Source organism: Macrotis lagotis, chromosome X (assembly GCF_037893015.1).
Source record: "Macrotis lagotis isolate mMagLag1 chromosome X, bilby.v1.9.chrom.fasta, whole genome shotgun sequence".
Lineage (NCBI taxonomy): Eukaryota > Metazoa > Chordata > Mammalia > Peramelemorphia > Peramelidae > Macrotis > Macrotis lagotis.
Window position 1 is genome coordinate 151,165,178 of NC_133666.1, and position 18,985 is coordinate 151,184,162.

General features: G+C 34.0%; 1 protein-coding gene across 6 annotated transcripts in view; it reads right to left on the bottom strand.

Moving 5' to 3' along the window:
• The window catches only part of LOC141502258 (cytochrome P450 1A1-like), a 70,182-nt gene extending 51,593 nt beyond the window's left edge, over positions 1–18,589 (bottom strand). For 4 of the 6 annotated variants that reach the window (XM_074206912.1, XM_074206911.1, XM_074206910.1 and 1 more), the window contains exons 1-6: positions 17,772–18,007; positions 14,019–14,858; positions 13,289–13,412; positions 13,070–13,159; positions 12,850–12,970; positions 10,781–10,867 (exon numbers count right to left, since the gene is read on the bottom strand). In XM_074206912.1, the coding sequence (XP_074063013.1) occupies positions 10,781–10,867; positions 12,850–12,970; positions 13,070–13,159; positions 13,289–13,412; positions 14,019–14,840 (1,244 nt within the window). In that variant the 5' untranslated portion in view covers positions 14,841–14,858; positions 17,772–18,007. The other 2 variants (XM_074206909.1, XM_074206908.1) reach the window with 2 other exon arrangements.
• Between the last annotated feature and the right edge of the window lie 396 nt (positions 18,590–18,985).

Sequence of the window (18,985 nt, forward strand, 5' to 3'; positions counted from 1 at the left end):
TGTGTATGGGCATGTGTATGGGCATGTAGCAGGGAGGCTGGTAGGGGGAAAAACCAAGAAGAAGTAGCAAAAGAAAAAAGCCTTGTGGACATTATATATTTGGGGGAATAGGTAAAGAATGGAGTTAGAGGCATCTAGTTTTTGTTACTCATAATTTCTTGTGCTACAAACCATTCCCAGTAGGTGGTGGTAAAGTATAATTCAGACATCTTTGTGAAAAGGACAAAAAAATCATAGAATTCTAGATTTAGATTTAGAAGAGATTTTAGTGATTATCTCATCTACTGTCCTAATTTTATACGTTAAGAAACTGAGGCCCAGAGATGTGAGTGAATTTCACAGTCACATAGGGAGAAAGAATCATTATTTAAAAATTGCAAGTCCTATGAAAAGAATTTAATCCATTCTCCACTGCACTATATTTCCATTCATTTATCAAGATTATACTCTCTTTAGTGAGTGAAGCATGGAGGCATGTGCTTCTTAATAGTGTTGATGGTTCACTTGCAACACTATGGAAAATGAAACTATTTTAAAAGACTACCTAATTGTTAAGTCCTTTTCCAAAGTAATATCCTGACCTGTAGATTATACTGAATCAACCTAGCCAGTACTCCAGCAGAGAGGGAGCCTGTAATAGTAAATACTACAAAAAAACTTGAACCAAATCTCATCTCAAACACAAATTAAATATGTGACCCTAGATAAATTGTTTAATCTCTCAAATCTCTGGATGATTCTCTGAGACTATAAGTTACCGTGAAGATGCTAATCTGCAATGGCAAAAGGAGTTCCCTCATGTGGAAGTTCCTTATTCCAAGAATCACTGACCCAGTACATATGCATGGACCAACGGAAGGTAAATACCAATGGGTTCTACCATCCTGGAAAGACTTTAAGTCAGTCAGTCAATCAACAGATAAACATTTTTTAAATACTTCTTATGAGATAGGCATTTTATTAAATACTGGGAGAGGGGATACAAAAAAAGAGGTAAAAGGCTGTTTCTTCCCTGAAGAAGAAAATTTAATAAGGAGACAACATGCAAATAAATTTATGCAAAGCAAGTTATATACATGATAAAGAGGCAATAATAGAGGAAAGCTCTGGAATTGAGAGGAATCGGGGAAGGCTTACAGTAGAAGGTAGCAATTTAGTTGAGATTTAAAGGAAATTATAAAAATCCAAGTGAGAGTGTAGGAAGAACATTTGAAACAAGGGGAGATAGCCTGAGAAAATGCCAGTCAGGAAATGGAATGTTTTGCTTCTGGAACACCCTGGATTGTATCACTGGATTGCAGATTACAAGGCAGGAAATATAGGAGGGGACAAATTTATGAAAAGCTTTGAATTTGAATTTGCTACTAGAGACAATATGGAGCCAATGGAATTTATTGAGTGGGTGGGGAATGATAGGATCTGGTCTATATTTTAAGAAAATCATTGAATGCAGGTCAAGTTACAATTGACTTTGTTGTCTAAGGAATATCTAGTTGACTACAGAGATATTTGTGACCAGAAGATTGGTCACAGGGTTCAAGTCTTGCTTTTAGCAGATGTATTGCCTTCATGATCCCTAGATAATCAGGATCCCATTAAACTTCTGTCACTATGGAAATCTTTACAATAATTAAGTTGCAAAATAGTAGCTGATCTGATCTGTCTGGAAAGGATGAATTTCTTCATCAAGATGTCCCTACAGAAGAAATTATGACCAAACAAAGATCTAGATTTAGAAGAGATTTTAGTGATTATCTCATCTACTGTCCTAATTTTATATATTAAGAAACTGAGGTCCAGAGATGTGAGTGAATTTCACAAAGTCACATAGGGAGAAAGAATCATTATTTAAAACTGCAAGTCCTATGAAAAGAGTTTAATCCATTCTCCACTGCACTATATTTCCATTCATTTATCAAGATTATACTCTCTTTAGTGAGTGCAGCATGGGATTATAAAATGGATAATTTTGATTTCATTAAATTAAAAAGGGGTTGAACAAACAAAACCAATGTAGGAAAGGTTAGAAGTGAAGCAGAAAACTGGACAGTAGAGGAATTTACAGAAATTTCTCTGATAAAAGCCTTGTTTCTCAAATATATAAAGATTCAAAATGTGTAAGTATACAAGTCATCAGAACAGACCTAGGAGAACATTGTACATAGAAACAGTAATATTGTATTATGAATGACAACTATTATCAGTAATACAAAGATTCAAGACAATTTCAAAGGATTTATGATAAAAAAAATGCTATCCTCCACTAGAAAAATAACTGATAGAGTCTGAATGCAGAGTGAGGAATTTTATTTTTTGCTTTATTCTTTGTGGGGGGGGATGGTCTATTTTTTTCACAACATGACATATAGAAATATTTTGCCTTACTGAAAAATGAATTTGCATGAATGAATGTGCATAACATATCAAATTTCCTATTGCCTTAGCAAGGGAGGCATCTATCATCTATCTAATTGATCTGTCTCTTATTGCTCTGTGTGTAAATGTGTGTGTGTGTGTGTGTGTGTGTGTGTGTGTGTGTGTGTGTGTGTGTCCCATCTACCTTTAGATTCAAAAGCAACTTATTGTCCTAAGGAAATAGTGGTTAAGGTCCTAAAGAACAGGATCTTAAAAGTAGTACCAGAAGAAGCCTCAGAGGTCATCATATTCAACCTCCTCATTTTACTGTAGGGAGATTAAGTGACTTGCCCAAAGTCATACATATTGATCAGAGGGGTAAATGTGGTCAAAGAAACTTAGATATGGAAGTAGACTATGCAATTTTTTTTTCATTTTCTCTTTTAGGATTGTACAACAGAAAAAAAAGTTCCCCTTTAGCTTTTTAATACCTGAGAATACAAATTTCCAATGAATTGATACTTAAAGGGGAAATATACATATTATATATATTTATAATATATATACACACACATATCAATACAACATCTTTAGAAAAGGCAAATATTTTACTGAGCTCTCTGGTAAGAAAGTAAAACTATGAGGTTCAATATCCCCATTTATGTTAATTTGAATGCTTCCATACCACAAGAAAAAAAAAGTGTATTCAAACAGAAGAAATGATCTAGGGAATTTTAAAAGAAGCTTTTGTTAATTCTTTCTAATTTATCCTGGTATGCTTTATTTCTTTCTTTAAGAAGTTAATTGCATTATTGATGAATTATGAAGTAAGAAGTAAATTTTCTTTCAATCTAGACTTAATCCCTTCCAGCTAAGTAAATCTGCCTTCAGATTGAGTGAATGCTGAAACTGCTCCATCTCATTAGTTCTGTATAAGTGACATGAAAACAGATTGTTTACTTTAATTGTTATGTTAGCAGGTCTTTGGACATTTCTCTCCTAGGGTCTAAATTCCAAGGAAAAGGTTTTATTTTATTACATTTGACTTGGAAAGCTCTTCTGGGTCTCTCAGATCTCTGTTGCCTGGCCCCTTTTTCCCATAGACACCAGTGGACTTGGACAGAGATCAAGAAAGACATTGTTTTGAAGTTGCTTAATTTTGAGATTCTTGCTTCTGAAGTTGTTTTAATGACATATGATGTCTTTTTCTTTGACCCCAAAAGTTTAGAGAAAAAAATATGTAAAACAGACTCAAAGATTTTCCTCTTGTTTTTACTGTCTTCTCAGAGACAGATTATTTCATAAGTTTAACAGGCTGACATTATTGACTTTTGACTAGAAAAGAATTGCAGAAATGTGTATCTGATAAGGAGTTTGCTTTTTGATACCAAACATCAAGATTGAAAACAGAATAGTGAAAAATCAAAAGCAATTTAAGGTGGTCATTTTGTATAGAAGATTTCTGAAAGGAACCTTAGAGGTGAGTTAATCACATTCATATCTAAGGAAGAAATTCATCCCCCAATAGGCAGTCATTCAGTGTTCACTAGAATGTTTCCAGTAATGAAGAACTCATTACCTTTTAGACACCAAAAGCACAAAAAAAGTGCTTTAGGAACATTATTTTGTGATTTAAATGCACATGCTCTCTTTGATCCAGAGTTCCCACTGCTAGGTGTGTGTGTATACACACACACACACACACACACACACACACACACACAAACACACACACACATACACATATATCAGTGAAAGATAGAAGTGTCACATGTATGCCCAACTATTCCTAATATCTTTTTACAATAGTAAATAGAGGCCTGTTAGTTGATTAATGGCTAAACACATTGTGGTAGATCTATGAAAGGGAATATTACTGCATTATAAGAAATGGATATGAAGAATTAAAAAAATATAAGAAGGCTTTTATTAACTGAAGCATACTAAGGTGTTCATAACCAGGAAAACTGTTTTTCACAGAGCCTATAAGAAGAAATATGGAAGGAAATGAAATTGAATTCTATATAATGACCATGTGTGGACATAGAGAAGACCTCCTTTCTTTACTGGAGATGTATGCATGAATAGGTGGAGAATATTAAATACATCGTCTGATCTTAATGATTTGATTAGATTTATTAAACTGATTTTGTATCTTTCTTTTTGTTTTGTTTTGGGTTTTAGGTTTTTGCAAGGCAAATGGGGTTAAGTGGCTTGCCCAAGGCCACACAGCTAGGTAATCACTAAGTGTCTGAGACCAGATTTGAACCCAGGTACTCCTGACTCGAGGGCTGGTGCTTTATCCACTGTGCCACCTAGCTGCCCCCTTTTTTTGTTTTGTTTTGTATCTTTCTTTAAAATCTTTGTCAAAAGGAGTGACTCATGATATAGTGGGGGCAGGAAAATATATTTAGAAATTAATATTATAGAGAAGTAAACATCAATAACAATGATATACTAATGAAAAGGAGTATCACATTGGCAGCTATGTGGATAAAGAATTGGAAAGGGGAGACACTTGAGGTAAGAAGACCAATTGGGGATCTAATTCATAAATACAAATAAAGTGATAAGAGTCTAACCTAAGGTAGTAACTATGAGAGTGAAAAATGGTTTTAAACTACCCACTATTTGAAATCTCTCCTATGAAAGAAATGAGCATACCCCCACTACCACATATACACATATGTGGATATTTTTTATTTGTACATGAGTCAAATGATGATTCACAGTTATCATTATGAATATCAATTATTAAACTGCACTACTGAATAATAAAATATATCCACAACCTTGAAGGCTACCTCAAGAACTGTTGAAATGGATTTGATTTTTTTTACTCCCATACCAAATGATACCAAACTGCTGATGATTTTATACTGATTAGGCTTCTTTCCATCTCTCCACTTTGGATTCTTCAGAATGCTAGGTTTTTGAGTCAAGAAGACCAGGGTTCAAATGTCACTTCTGAACTTATATATGTGACCATAAGAAAATAACTTATCTTTTCAGAGTCTCAATTCTCTTCTGTAAGGGGGGGGGGGGGAATAATAAAATCCATCTTATCCATTTCCCAAGATTATTGTGAAGATAAAATGAGTTAATGCATTTATGTGCATATATATATATATGACATGTTACACAGACTTTTGTAGAAAATGAATATGCCAGAATTCATAAACTTTATTTCCTATTTGAAAGTAAATAATTTGATATGAAAATAAGTAAATAATACCACTTCAAGATATAGTTCATTAGGGGCAGCTAGGTGGCGCAACAGATAGAGCACCGGCCCTGGAGTCAGGAGTACCTGAGTTCACATCTGACCTCAGACATTTAATAATTATCTTGCTGTGTGGCCTTGGGCAAGCCACTTAACCCCATTGCCTTGCAAAAAAAAAAAGATATAGTTCATAATCTGTTATTTAGCAAGAAATTGATATGATAAAGGAATAAGAATTATATAAATTATTCATTATAGTTTATTAGCAAATTTATGTTTATCATTTCCATTTCTCCCATCTTTCATCTTTAGGCTTATATAAGATATTTTTATGGCAAAATATATGTATTTTATAAAACATATACAGTAACACATTATTTAATTATGCCTTAAGATCACAGTAAACTCACATTATTTAATTATGCCTTAAGACCACACTAAACTGTAACATAGTACATGACAATGCACTTAAAACTGCTTAAAACTGAAATTGCTGGGGGGGCATTGTTTACTATTAGAAAAAAGAGATTTAAAAAGGGAAGGACATCTTGACAAACATCACTAAATTGCTTTGGTATTACAAACATCATTACTATTGTTCAATATAGAGAGTATTTTAAATATGCCAAAAGCTTTGCAATATCTTCCAAGGAGTTCTTCACAAGTCCCATGTGTGTTAGGTTACTTTTATTAACATGAAAAAACCTTAAGATGCAGAAGTCCTTTAAAGCTACTCAGCACACAAACATATTAAAGATACAGTTTTAATTAGAGCTACTAGGCAAAGTTTTATAATTTGTAAATATCACAAGGGAATTGTTTTGTTTGTTTTGGGTTTTGCTTTCAAAAATTTAGAGTATATTTATAGGGAAAACATATACTAAGACTTACAAGTAGATTTTGCAGCATAATCAAAGGAGACAGTGCTTCCATAAGTATTACCTTTTCAGGCAGGTAATCAAAGTTGCTATGTTTCCAAGATGTCTGTAATTAGATCATTAATCACCTAATTTAATCCTTTTGTTTCACCACATGAAGAAACTGAGGCTTGCATAGTTTACGTGACTAGTGTAAGGTAACAGAGATGGAATAGAGCAGGAGTAGGTGAGATTTGGACCAGGTTTTTTAACTCTAGATATAACACTTTTTTCCATAGCACCAGACAATCTTAATTATAGATCATGAGACACATTTAATGGAATGCTTTATCGAAAAGAACTTGGCAAAAATATCACTTTTATAGACACCTAATGTTCCTTCATGTTAAAAGCAATAACATTACTTGAGACAGGATAGGGATGTACTGTGATTTTATTGGTACGAAGGACTCTATTAACACAGGTAAGTGTCTGTTATGCAATTTAGAATCTTAATTATTTGACAAAAGAAATGTAATGTTCAATAATTTGCTCAGAGTTAGTCAGTATATGTCAGGAAGGACTTTCTGATTTCAAATCCAGATCCTGATTCAATATGTTTTATATTAAGCTATACATGATAAACTTTCCCTTCTAAAAGTTATGCTTTAGTTGGGAAGACAAAGGATTTTCCCTAGGGTCTTGAAAATTTTCAAGATTCTCATTAGTTGGTTGCCTGAACTCAAATGCTTCTATGTACTTTTACCTTACCCTAAGTAACTCAATTATATGCATATCTCTCTCTCTCTCTCTCTCTCTCTCTCTCTCTCTCTCTCTCTCTCTCTCTCTCTCTCTCTCCCCCTTTCTTTCTCCTCAACCTCTGCCTCCCCCCCCCCCTATTTCTCTCTTCTTATTTCTGTCCCTCCTAGAGGATTGGTAGTACTTTTTCTTCTACTGTGCTGACATGATAATGCTGCTACGTTCACGTCAGTTTGCTTGCTGTTTTGAATACATACCAAGTTTGTTTCCATCTTTGTGATTGCTCATATTAATAAAAAGATAAGTAATTTTCCCATCAAAATCTTATACATAAGACTACCTAAGTTAATTATAATAGTAATAACTATATGTTGCATTTTTAAGTTTTCTAAACACTTTACATTAGAGGTTCTTAATCGGGGGGGGGGGGTCCAACAACTCTCAAGGGATCCATGGACAGAATTTAGAATGTCTATGAACCTAGATGGAGGAGGTATATATATCTCCATTTTTCATATCTTCTAACTGAAATTCATAATTTCTTTTAATTAAAGCATTATTTTGAGATGGGATGCATAGACCTGAACAGGCTGTCAAAGGAAGGTCCATGGTTTAAGAAAGGTTGAAAATATTTGATTTTCATACATAGTCTCATTTAATCACAGAGAGTTTCTGAAGTTAGACTATCTAGAAGTCCAGGCAAGTTGTTTGTAATGACATAAACTGATATTTAAGTCAGTGAATAAAAGCAATGGTGATGTTGGCAACGATGTGATGATGATGATGATGATGACAAAAATAATTCTTTTTATACACATTTCATTTGATACAAAACATCTGTGAGATATAATTTCAAATGATTTTAATTACATTCTCATTCTCATAAAAATAACTTATCATTTTTCTATAATTGTCTGTTGTTTACTCTTGAAATTTCAACTCATTTTTACCTTGTCCATGAAACCTTCTCTGGATATTCTGGTCTATTCTGATTTCTCCCTTTTCTGACTTTCTTTAATCTTTATCCCTTAACCCAATATCTGAACATGGGATGGAGATGTATTTGCACAGTATTTTAACTCAATTGAAAAATTAAGTTGAGGAATTCACCAGAAAGCGAGGCTCAGCTATGAGTTGATAAGGTATGGTCTTCATGGTTAATCCATATAGAGGTTTCAAATCTAACTGAGCTCCTGGACATTTCTTCAACTTTAGCTGCTGCAGAATACTGGCAATAAAAACAAAAACCTCATTTCGAGCAACATCTTCTCCCAAGCACTTCCTAATGCCCATTCCAAAAATCAAAACTTTCTCAACCAGACTTTTATTAAGCTTGCCATTTTCAGTTAGAAACCTCTCAGGTTGGAATGAGTCAGGATTCTCCCAAAGAGTTCTACATTAAACAAAAATAAGAAACACAAAGGGCGATTTTTAAAAGAGCCTTTCATTGAGTACCTAGACACATACAAATCTTATCAACAGAATTAACAACTAGCATCTAAAAAGCACTTTTTAATCTTTATGTAGTGTATAATCATTTCATTTTCCCTAAATGTGTTTAGTTTGGGGTAATAGTTTCAGTTCATATAAAAATGGATGGCTCTATTTTGCATTTATGGATATTCATAAGATTAGCTTTCAAAGAGAGTTAGCATAATCATGACATCCAGTGGAGGATAACTAGCTCCTGCAGAAAACAAATGGCAATTCCTCAGACAATGAATAAAAGAGGCAACACAATTTATCTAGGCTTGCCAACATGATATTCTTCTCAAAACTCCATTCAAAATATTTCAAGAATATGATATAACGAGATCAAAGTTATGAAAGGAACTTTTGTCACCTTTTATGGATTTCTATGTATCTATAGTGCAGGCAAAATCCTATGGTGCTCCTATAGGATGTTAAAGGATTATATTGAATTTTTCTCTCTGTTCTCTGGTTTTTGCTACTAGTTCTGTGCTATACAAGATTAACGGAACATAAGTTGCCATAAGCCTCCTATCATGTCCCTTAGTACTGTTCAAAATATCAGAGGCACACTCACCTTGAAGATCAAATGAAATAATATGTGTAAAGTATTTTGCAAAACTTAAATTTTTAAAGTTGTTTTTATTATTATTGTTATTAGAACCAAGCTGTGATTGAAGTAGTCATAAATTCCAACTCAAAGAGACTTTCATCCCTTCATCTTTTTTTGAATACTAAAATCTGATCTTTCCCATACATCTATTGCCATAGGAAAGATTTATAATTACCAAGTCTGTTTGATATGATATCTAAGAACTTTTCCTAAAAGATTTCATGCTTTCTTCTTTTCATCAATAGGTTCAATCATCTAAAGCTAACTTGATCCTGTACTTGGAGAACTGACCTGGTTACTACACAGTTCAATATTAGTCAAGAATTCATCAATTCCCCCCACCCACAATCAACAAGAATTTATTAAGAATTGCATAAAAAATTCATCTCTTATATCTGGAATGTTCTTCTTTCCCTGTGCCTCTTGGTTTTTCTTAAATCCCTGTTCAAAGCCAGTATTATGCAATAGGCTTTTATTTGCCCCACTAATACCTGTCCATCAAATGATGAATGACTAAATTTTTATGGTATATGAATGTAATGGTTCAATACTCTGCCAAAAGAAATGATTAATGTGATGAATACAGAAGAATATGGGAGGATTTCTATAAATTAATGTGAATCAAAGTAAGCACAACAAGGAAAACAAAATACATCATGAGTATAACAATGTAAAAGAAAAAGTCAAACAAGACAAATAAAACTGAATGTTTTGGGATAATAATGCCTATACTTGATCCCAAAGAAAAGACATGAAAAGAGACTTCTTCCCATACTCTCCTTTAAAAAGGTTAAGGTCTGTGAGTATGGAACACTAAATATATAAGACTGTTTTTGATATGTTACTCCCTTTTGATAAATTTTCATTCCTTGTTATGAGGGATGATTTTTTGGGAAAGGGGAATATGGGAGGATGAACTGGGAAATGTATATGATTAAAAGAACAAAGGATACCAATAAAATTTAATTTAAAAATATCAGATTCTAACTTTACAAATACTTGGCCATCTCTTTTTTTACTTTACTTTGGGATAAAGTAAGGTATCATGATGTTCCTTTTCTGCTAAATCAACATTAAGATGTGAGCATTGGACTTCTAACATATTCTTTTGGATCAATCCCAAATTAAGCAGTCTTGCATATAAGACCTTGATGACCCATGATAAGATACATATGTGAAGAGAGTTTTCACAATATAAGTTTTCCAGAGCAGTGCAAACGTAAGTCCATATTTTCTTATTACCCACTACCAAAAAATAAGAAAAGAAAATATAATTCATAAGTTTCTACTTTATCTTCCTGCCAAATTGATTCTAGGCCTGTTTCCTCTTCTGTCTCTTCTAGCCCTAAATTCTAAGATCCTATAATCTCTATGGTTTCTTTAGGGAGTTTAACTCCCTTTAAGGAAATTGGAGCCAACAAGCTTGGAAGGAAAAAAGTTTGGCTATGGTCGAGTTAAATGAGTCTATGACCCCCTCTACAAAAGAATTCTAGTAATACTTACTCATCATGGTTTACTTGATACATATTAAAAAACACACAGGTTTTCCGAGGAATGAAATATCCATTGAGAGTTGTATCTGTGGTAGTACTAGGAAAATAAAATACATATAATGCATTTTAATTGCTGAGTGAAAAAAAATTCTTTGCCTCAAAGACTCAGATAAAGGGGACTTCAAAGCACTTTACTTTACCTAATATTAATATCCAACATTCAGGAAAATTTGTTTTTCCATGAAACCAAATGTCATACATATCAGTTATCAAAATCTATGTAACTAAGGAGGCTTTGTCAATAGCCATGAAGTATCATGTGCCCAAAAGTTATATACTTTTGGAGGATTAGAAAAAGGATGATGGTCTCAAACTCAAGTAGAAAAGGACTAGGTTACTTACTGATTTAGGAAACCACAAATTAACATTATTTATGTTGTATCATATTTTTATTTATTTTGTTATTCATTTGTCAAATACAATTTAAACTGATTCTGGTCCCATTTAGGAGTCAGTGGGTTACAAGTTTGATACCTCTAATACATGATGGGGAGAGCACTAGCTAGATAGGAAAAGGGGTGATATATCAAGATACTATTAGACTAAAAGAATGAAAATATGACAGACAACTCTTTATGGAGATGTAAACTTAAAATGCAGAAAGTTTTAGTATACATTTTTAGACATAGGTCTATATTGAGAGTTTTATTTAATTTTTTTCAACAGAAGTGCTAGTAGGAGGAATAGATTGAAAAAAGAAGAAGAAAAAGAAACTCAGAGATTTCCTGTTGTTCTTCTGGTACTAACATTCTCTGATTCTAACCCTACCCTCTGGCTATTAGACTAATAATCTAAATGACAGTATCATAAAATCAGAGATCACTGGAGCTAGAATAGAAAATTTTATTGTCTTTACAGTTCAAAGAGGTTGAGACTTGCTAAAGGTCAAACAGGTAGCCATTATCCAAGGTGGGATATGAACCCATATCTTCTTACTTGAGAGACAAGTAAAGCCTCAAGAGACCCACAGTTTGTGAGGAATATTGTCAGCATTTGAACTAGTGGCCTCTGGCTGTAAATCTAGTAGTCTTTCCATTCATCCTGCTTCCCAAGATATAGGACTACATTACTTTATGATGAAAAGGTAGGTAATAACTTTGATGATTTGAATTTTATTTTCAGTGCAATATGAGGTCTGGGTATTTAAAAGAATCCTGAAGTGAATACCTTTTATTAGAATGAACCCATCTGCAATTCAGTTATTTATATATTGACTTTTCTTGACAGGGATATCTAGTTCTAGTTTCTATTCTTCTTAGGATTATAGCGTGGTTCCCTCAAAAACATTGCTCTGAGAAGACATTTCAGTAGTTCAACTGATTTCACCTTTAGCAACTCTTGAAGAGTTTTAGCAGTGGATAACTGAACCCCATTCATACAAACCCAATAACATCAAAAGACAACTCTGCTCAAAAGGAGCAAAATATTTTCTCTCAAGGAATAATTTGCAGGAAAATTTGTAAATTCAAGAATTTGCAGGAAATTTGCAAATTTGAGAATTTTCAGAAAAATTCTTATATGATTATAAACTTGATAAATCATTAAAAAATCCCTTCCATAAATTGAGATGGAATTCTTAATAGCCTTAAATATAACAATATAACAATTCCTTTAAATAGAATAGTATTAGATTATAAGTATATTTTGACATGAGATTATATAGGATTTTAAGATCTAAATTAAGGAAAGACAAAACTAGAAACAGAGTTAAAGATAAAAATATACAGAAATCACACCACACACACATACACACACAAAGACAGGGAGAGAGAGAGAGAGAGAGAGACAGAGAGAGAGACAGAGACAGAGACAGAGACAGAGAGACAGAGAGAGACAGAGAGATTGAGATTGAATTAGTTTTGAGAAATATTTCTCCCAAATCCCTTTGCTCCATCTAAAACTTTCACTGTAATTTTTCAAAACATTTACATTTTTTAAGACCTCAGATTAGGGAATTGAAAACAAATCCCCATTCTTTCCATCTAAAAGTTACATAAAGAGATAGAGCTACATGCTTACCAGTGAGGGATAGTGAATGGAATAAATGTGGTATGCCTGAAGATTTCATTTATAAAAGCTTCTGTATAGGGTAAATTCTTTCTGTCTTCAAATCTGGGTGGTTTAAGGCCAATATTTTCATCTGCAGAAAGCAAATAACTGTGTTTAATGAAGATGATGATAGGCTACAGAATATTGCAAGTCTAGATTATATTTTTTTATTCCTATAACATGATATTACCAATTTCTTCATGGATTTTTGCTTGTACTTCTGGGTAGTAAATCAAGTAGAGAAAACTCCAATTTAGAAATGAAGATACTGTTTCAAACCCTGGAAAAAATATGATAAAACATGATTCTCAGAAGAGAAATGGATTATTAATAAATTCACTCTCACCAGTGGGCAACATAAAAAAAGGTTTAAAGCATTTTAAATGCTCCCTAGTACAATAGTACCTACCAGCTCCAAAGATGTCACTCACAGTACTTATGATTTCATTATCACTTAAGGTAGCAGTCTTTGTTGTAGCACTTTTGCCATGACATATACTAACCAGAGCATCAGTAATATCTCTGAGATGATTCTGAGGAAACAAAGTTTTGAGCACATTATTCCTCCCCCATCATAATCTCTGCCATAATCCTCATTAATATTTGTTTCTCTGTCCCTCAACTGCCTCAACTCATTCCCATGACTTCCTTCTTCACTCCACCTGAGTTATAAAGTTACATGATCATACCCTAGAATTCTCCATTCCTCAGAATTTTATATAGGCACTATGGTCATTTTTTTTTTTTTGCTAAGAGAAAGGGGCATTCAAAACAAAACTTTTTCAGTGAGAGTTTATTTGGGGCCAAAGGCCATCTGTTGCTTCTTGAACATGACAACAGAGAAATGATCCATCTGCCTGACATTCTTCAGGATCATCATTTATCTAGGATTAGAATGTATCTCCAAAGATGACCCCTGCTCAGAGTTCTGTAGCCTCTGACAACAATCTATATCTCTGAGGACCAAGTCAGTTTCATCCTATTGACCTTCAAGTGGAAACAAAAGCAAGAAAGCATCCATCACCCCACCACCACCACCACCACCCTCGGAGGATAGGTGAAATTACATTCTTCTTCATGTGTATTGTAAACCTCTTTACCTTACAAAGCCCTTGGCTGATGTTAATTAAAATTCCTACCTTATCATATGTGGTAATATGATCTTGTACGTGCTGTTTAATAAATTGATTTAGTTGATGATAAAACTCACGGGGAGCATTTATAATGCGCAGTGGGAGGTAGCGAAAACATGGGATAAAATCAGCTGGGTTAGCTGCACTGGAGGCTTTCAGTAATTCTTCATTCGTTTTAACCACTCTGAGAAACTCCTCATCAAAGTGGTCATATCTCTTGCCAAAACATAAAGCACAGACAACATTAGCAACAGCACAGGTAATGGGACTTTTAGGATCAAAGCTGCCTAGGTTCGACGACAGTTTTCTGAAGATTTTTACCAATTCAGAAACTTCTTCAGTGACATGTTCCTCTAAGAGACAAGAACAGGTAGAGGACTTTGCTTCTGCTTTGGAAAAGGATCTTAAGGCATTTATAGCAATTTTCTTATGGATCTTCCAACTCTCTCCAAAGTTCACTGAAAATGAAAGACTTTTGCCCTCAGCAAAGAAAGAAAATGTGTGCATGTTGGGTCGACCAGCAAAATTCTCTCCATCTTGGAGCAAACCTTTCTTCACCATTTCTGCACCATTCACCACAACCACGGGAACAGTTCCCAGTTTGATAAGAAATACATCACCATATTTCTTCCTCATTTCCATAAAGGTAAGATAAGGATGATCTCCAAGTTGAAGAAGATTTCCTATGATAGGAAATGACCATGGGCCTGGAGGATACTTCTTCCATTTGTTACTGTTTTCTAGCACTCTTATAAAGACAAAAATTATGACCAAGGCTAATAAAGAGCCAGTCACCTCTTTTGAAGTGATTTCTGCAACAAACATCATTTTCAGGAAGTAAAGCACCTAAAATGGAAAATAAGTATGCCTTATTGTAAATCTCCCTGTTTGACAATTCTAGGGATGGATCAAAAGACTTCCAAATTAATATATATACATATATATACTGTGTTTTAGTTGCAAAACAATCTCTTGCTGATGTAGCAATAACAAAAAATATGAAATGCTTAGGAAAAACTTCTTTTCAGATCACTCTAGGTTAATAAAAGAAGTGATTGAATAAAAAAATCTTTCCTATCAAACTTCTCTAACAAGGATTTAGAATCCAAGATATGTAAATAATTTTCATATATACAAAAACATATGTCTTATGAATACATATTTCCATATATTTGCACATATATATTGATAGGTATCAGTCCTATGTTTTATATATATGTATTAGTTATATATTACCTGTATACTTGTATGTGTATGTATAAATATGTTTATATGACTAATAGCTATTCCTCAAGTGAATAAAGGATATGAATCAAAGGGAATAATCCAAATCACTAATAATAAGAAAAATACAAATCAAAAGTCTAAGATTTCAGGGGTGGCTAGGTGGCTCAGTGGATAAAGCACCGGCCTTGGAGTCAGGAGTACCTGGGTTCAAATCCGGTCTCAGACACTTAATAATTACCTAGCTGTGTGGCCTTGGGCAAGCCACTTAACCCCATTTGCCTTGCAAAAAAAACTAAAAAAAAAAGTCTAAGATTTCACCTTATCTATTCTGTATATTGGTAATGACCAAAAAAAGGTATAGTGAATGATGGAGGAGTAGAGGAAAAATAGGCACACTAATATATTCTTGGTAGAGCTATGAATTGGTACAATCATTTTCAAAAGCAATTTGAAATTATGCAAAGTCAATAAAATGTCTATATTTTTCAACACAAAGACTTTATTACCGGGTCTATACCCCAAGAAAACCATTGATACACCAAAATATTTATAGAAATACTTTTCTATGATAGTAAAAAATTGGAAATTAATTAGAAGCTCAGTTATTGAAGAATGATTGAACCAAAGGTAAGTACATAAGGTTGATGACATATTAATATGATGTAAGAAATTATTGTCATAAATGCATAAAGCAATAAAAGATCTATATGAACTAAAGCAAAGTGAAGTATGAAAAGCCTGGAAAACAACATACACAGTGATAAATGGAATAGCCCCACATAAAAAAATCAAAAGTGAATGTAAAAAAATAAAAAGATCAAGCTTGACTTAAGTGAAAAAAAAATGTGAGAGGATTAAACATAACTTTTTGTGGAGGTGGGAAATCTATTGGTGTCACCCACCAAACATTTTTTTCTGAAGTTTTCAATGTTGTCTTGACTGGTTATGCTGATTTTTTCCTTCTTTGTTTTCTTTTGTCTTTAAAAGATGCTACTTTTTATATTAGATGACTTTTAGGGGGTGGGGGGGGAGACATTGCAGAAACATATGCAGACATTGCAGAAAAATAAACATATACAGAAACATTGCAGAAAAAATAAAAGATCAATAAACATTTACAAATAAAAAATCTGTTGATTAAGAAGGAGAGAGAGAGAGAGAGAGAGAGAGAGAGAGAGAGAGAGAGAGAATGATGACTTTAGAATCAAGGAGACCTATATTTAAGCTCTATTTCTTACACATACCAAATATGTGCTATTGACCTATCACTTAATTTTTCAGTGCCTTTGGCAACTCTTTAAGATTCTAAGGTAGAAATGAGTTGTTTAGCTGCTTTGGTTGAGGGAGTTGTCTATAAAGATTAAATTATAGTTCCAGACCTTCATAACCCCTCCCACAAAGGCTAAGAAAGATATTGTATTTTTTACTATCAAATTAAGCTATGATATTAAAGTTGAATGATTCCTATAACACTTTTACTACATGAGTAAAATCAGCATTTTTTAAAAATAAGTCAAGCCTGAAAATTCAGGATTTTTCCATATTTTGCAGAAAATGACTTTGTAATCCACTATTGTTTTCACCATTTATTTCCTGTTTGCTTTTAACTTCTGCAAATTTAATAATATTTTTTCTTACCTAAAGTTCTTTGTTGCTTTAAGATGGGAAAATTTCTCATAGACACAAATTAAAAAAAACTGTTCACTGAAATAATATTTAATTGTATTTACAAAACAAAATATCATATTAGTTAGGAGATAGGATATACAAACAGAAAAAGTTTTGTTTTTTTTGTTCATATATATATCACATTCCTTAACTATATTATTTTCTAAGTTGTCTCAGGAAATTTTTTTTAATATTATAAATCCCCATGACTCTATAACTGGAGGGCACATATTAAATTGTTTCTATATACAAATGCTGTTTCCCTTAGTAGGTGCTCCTAGGTCCTTCATCTCAAACAGATCCTTCAGAAAATTTCTCAGCTCTTTGAAAAAATTCCAAAGAAGTACTTTGTTAGTGGGTTAAAGGGGACGAGGGGCAGTGTAGAGCACCCTTGTGCGATTTGGATACCAAACTAGAAAGGGAGTTTAAGAACCATCTAGTCTAACATCCTCATTTAATAAAGGAAGAGATAGAGGCCCTGAGAGGAGAAATGACTACTTGCACAAGGTCTCCAAGTTAGAAAGTGATTGAGAAGAGGAATTCAAAGGCAATTCCTTTCACTTTAAAACTGCGCCCATACCGCCTAGGGGTGTACTCGATGCGCTATTTACCTCCTTAAATGTCAAGTCCGCTTAAAGGTAGCAGGATCTGGGCTTCAAAGTGTGTTTGAAAGAACTTTGAAATCAGTAAATACAAAGAGGACACTATCTCATTCGGTTCTTTACGCCAACCTAGAATATAACTCCAGGACTCCACCATTTCCTCGGAATTTTGTACTGTCTCTGGGATTATGGTTTCAGGATGTGAAAGCAGAATTTGGAGACCAGCCTAGAAAATGTAACTGGACCAAGTTTTGAGACTTACTTGCAGTAAGGAGCCACTAGACCCGTCCTGCCGCTTCCTTCCTGATTTCAGCAGTCCAAAGAAGGCTAGGATGAGCGGGGTGCCCAGGAACCTGCAAGGGGAGATCAGAGAAGATCAGCTGGTTTGGGGGTCAAGTTAGGGTCTGGGAGAAAAGTTTTTTAGCACTGGTGGGGAGGGCGGAGCCAAACCAAAAACAAGGAAAGAGAGGCCGGGGCAGCAGAGAAAGAGAAAGTATGATTTACTAGAGAAGTTAAAGAACAGCGAATGTTGGCTGCGATTCTGGACTGAGAAGAGCGAGTAAACAAAGGAGAAAGATTGCCCAATAAGAGAGAAGTCGAGAGCATGGGCTTTTGTGGATCTAGACAAGGGAGGCAACTGGGATCGGAAAGAGGTCATTCTTAATGGAGGGAGGGTGTGCAATGTCAACTGGAGAAAGAAATGGGGCAGAAAACAAAGGAAGTCATAGGGGAAGGGGGGGAAGCAAATCGAGTTGAGAGAGAGAGAGAGGAAGGGGGAAAAAAAGAAAAAAGAGAACATCTTGAGAGGGAGATGAAAGAGGAAACTTGAGCCGCCCCCAAAGGGCGGCATGGAATCTCAAGTTTATGATTGTCTTTGGCTCTCTGTTGCCTTTAGGGTCAAGTACAAATTCCTCCATTTGACACTTAAATAGCCTTCACAATCTGCTTTCACCCTCTCTTTCCAAAGAGACTACACACTATATTCCAGTCAAATTGCAATTCCCTAAATAGGACATTCCATCTCCCATCTCCCATCTCCAAACCTTGGATGTCCTTACTACTCACTGTTGCCTCTTAGCTTCCTTCCAGGTCAGCATATATGCCACTTCCTGCAAGAGACCTTTCCTGATCCCCCCCCCCAACTTGTTAATTAGTATCCACCCTTTCAGTGATTAAAAATTACTTCTTTACTTTGTATACAGGCTGAGAATGCACTTATCACCATATTTATCCTTGAAACATCTAGATTGGTGTGTGTATATATATATATATATATATATATATATATATATATATATATATTATGTATATACATACATTTTATATATATATATATATATACACACAATGCTAGCACACTGATTTTTTTCTTGTCATAAAACAGCTCTTGTTTTTCAAAAATCCTGTTAGAATCTCTGGATGTGATAAAAGCAATTATTCTATGACTAGAAGCTAAAAGAGGAACAAAAGTGAAAG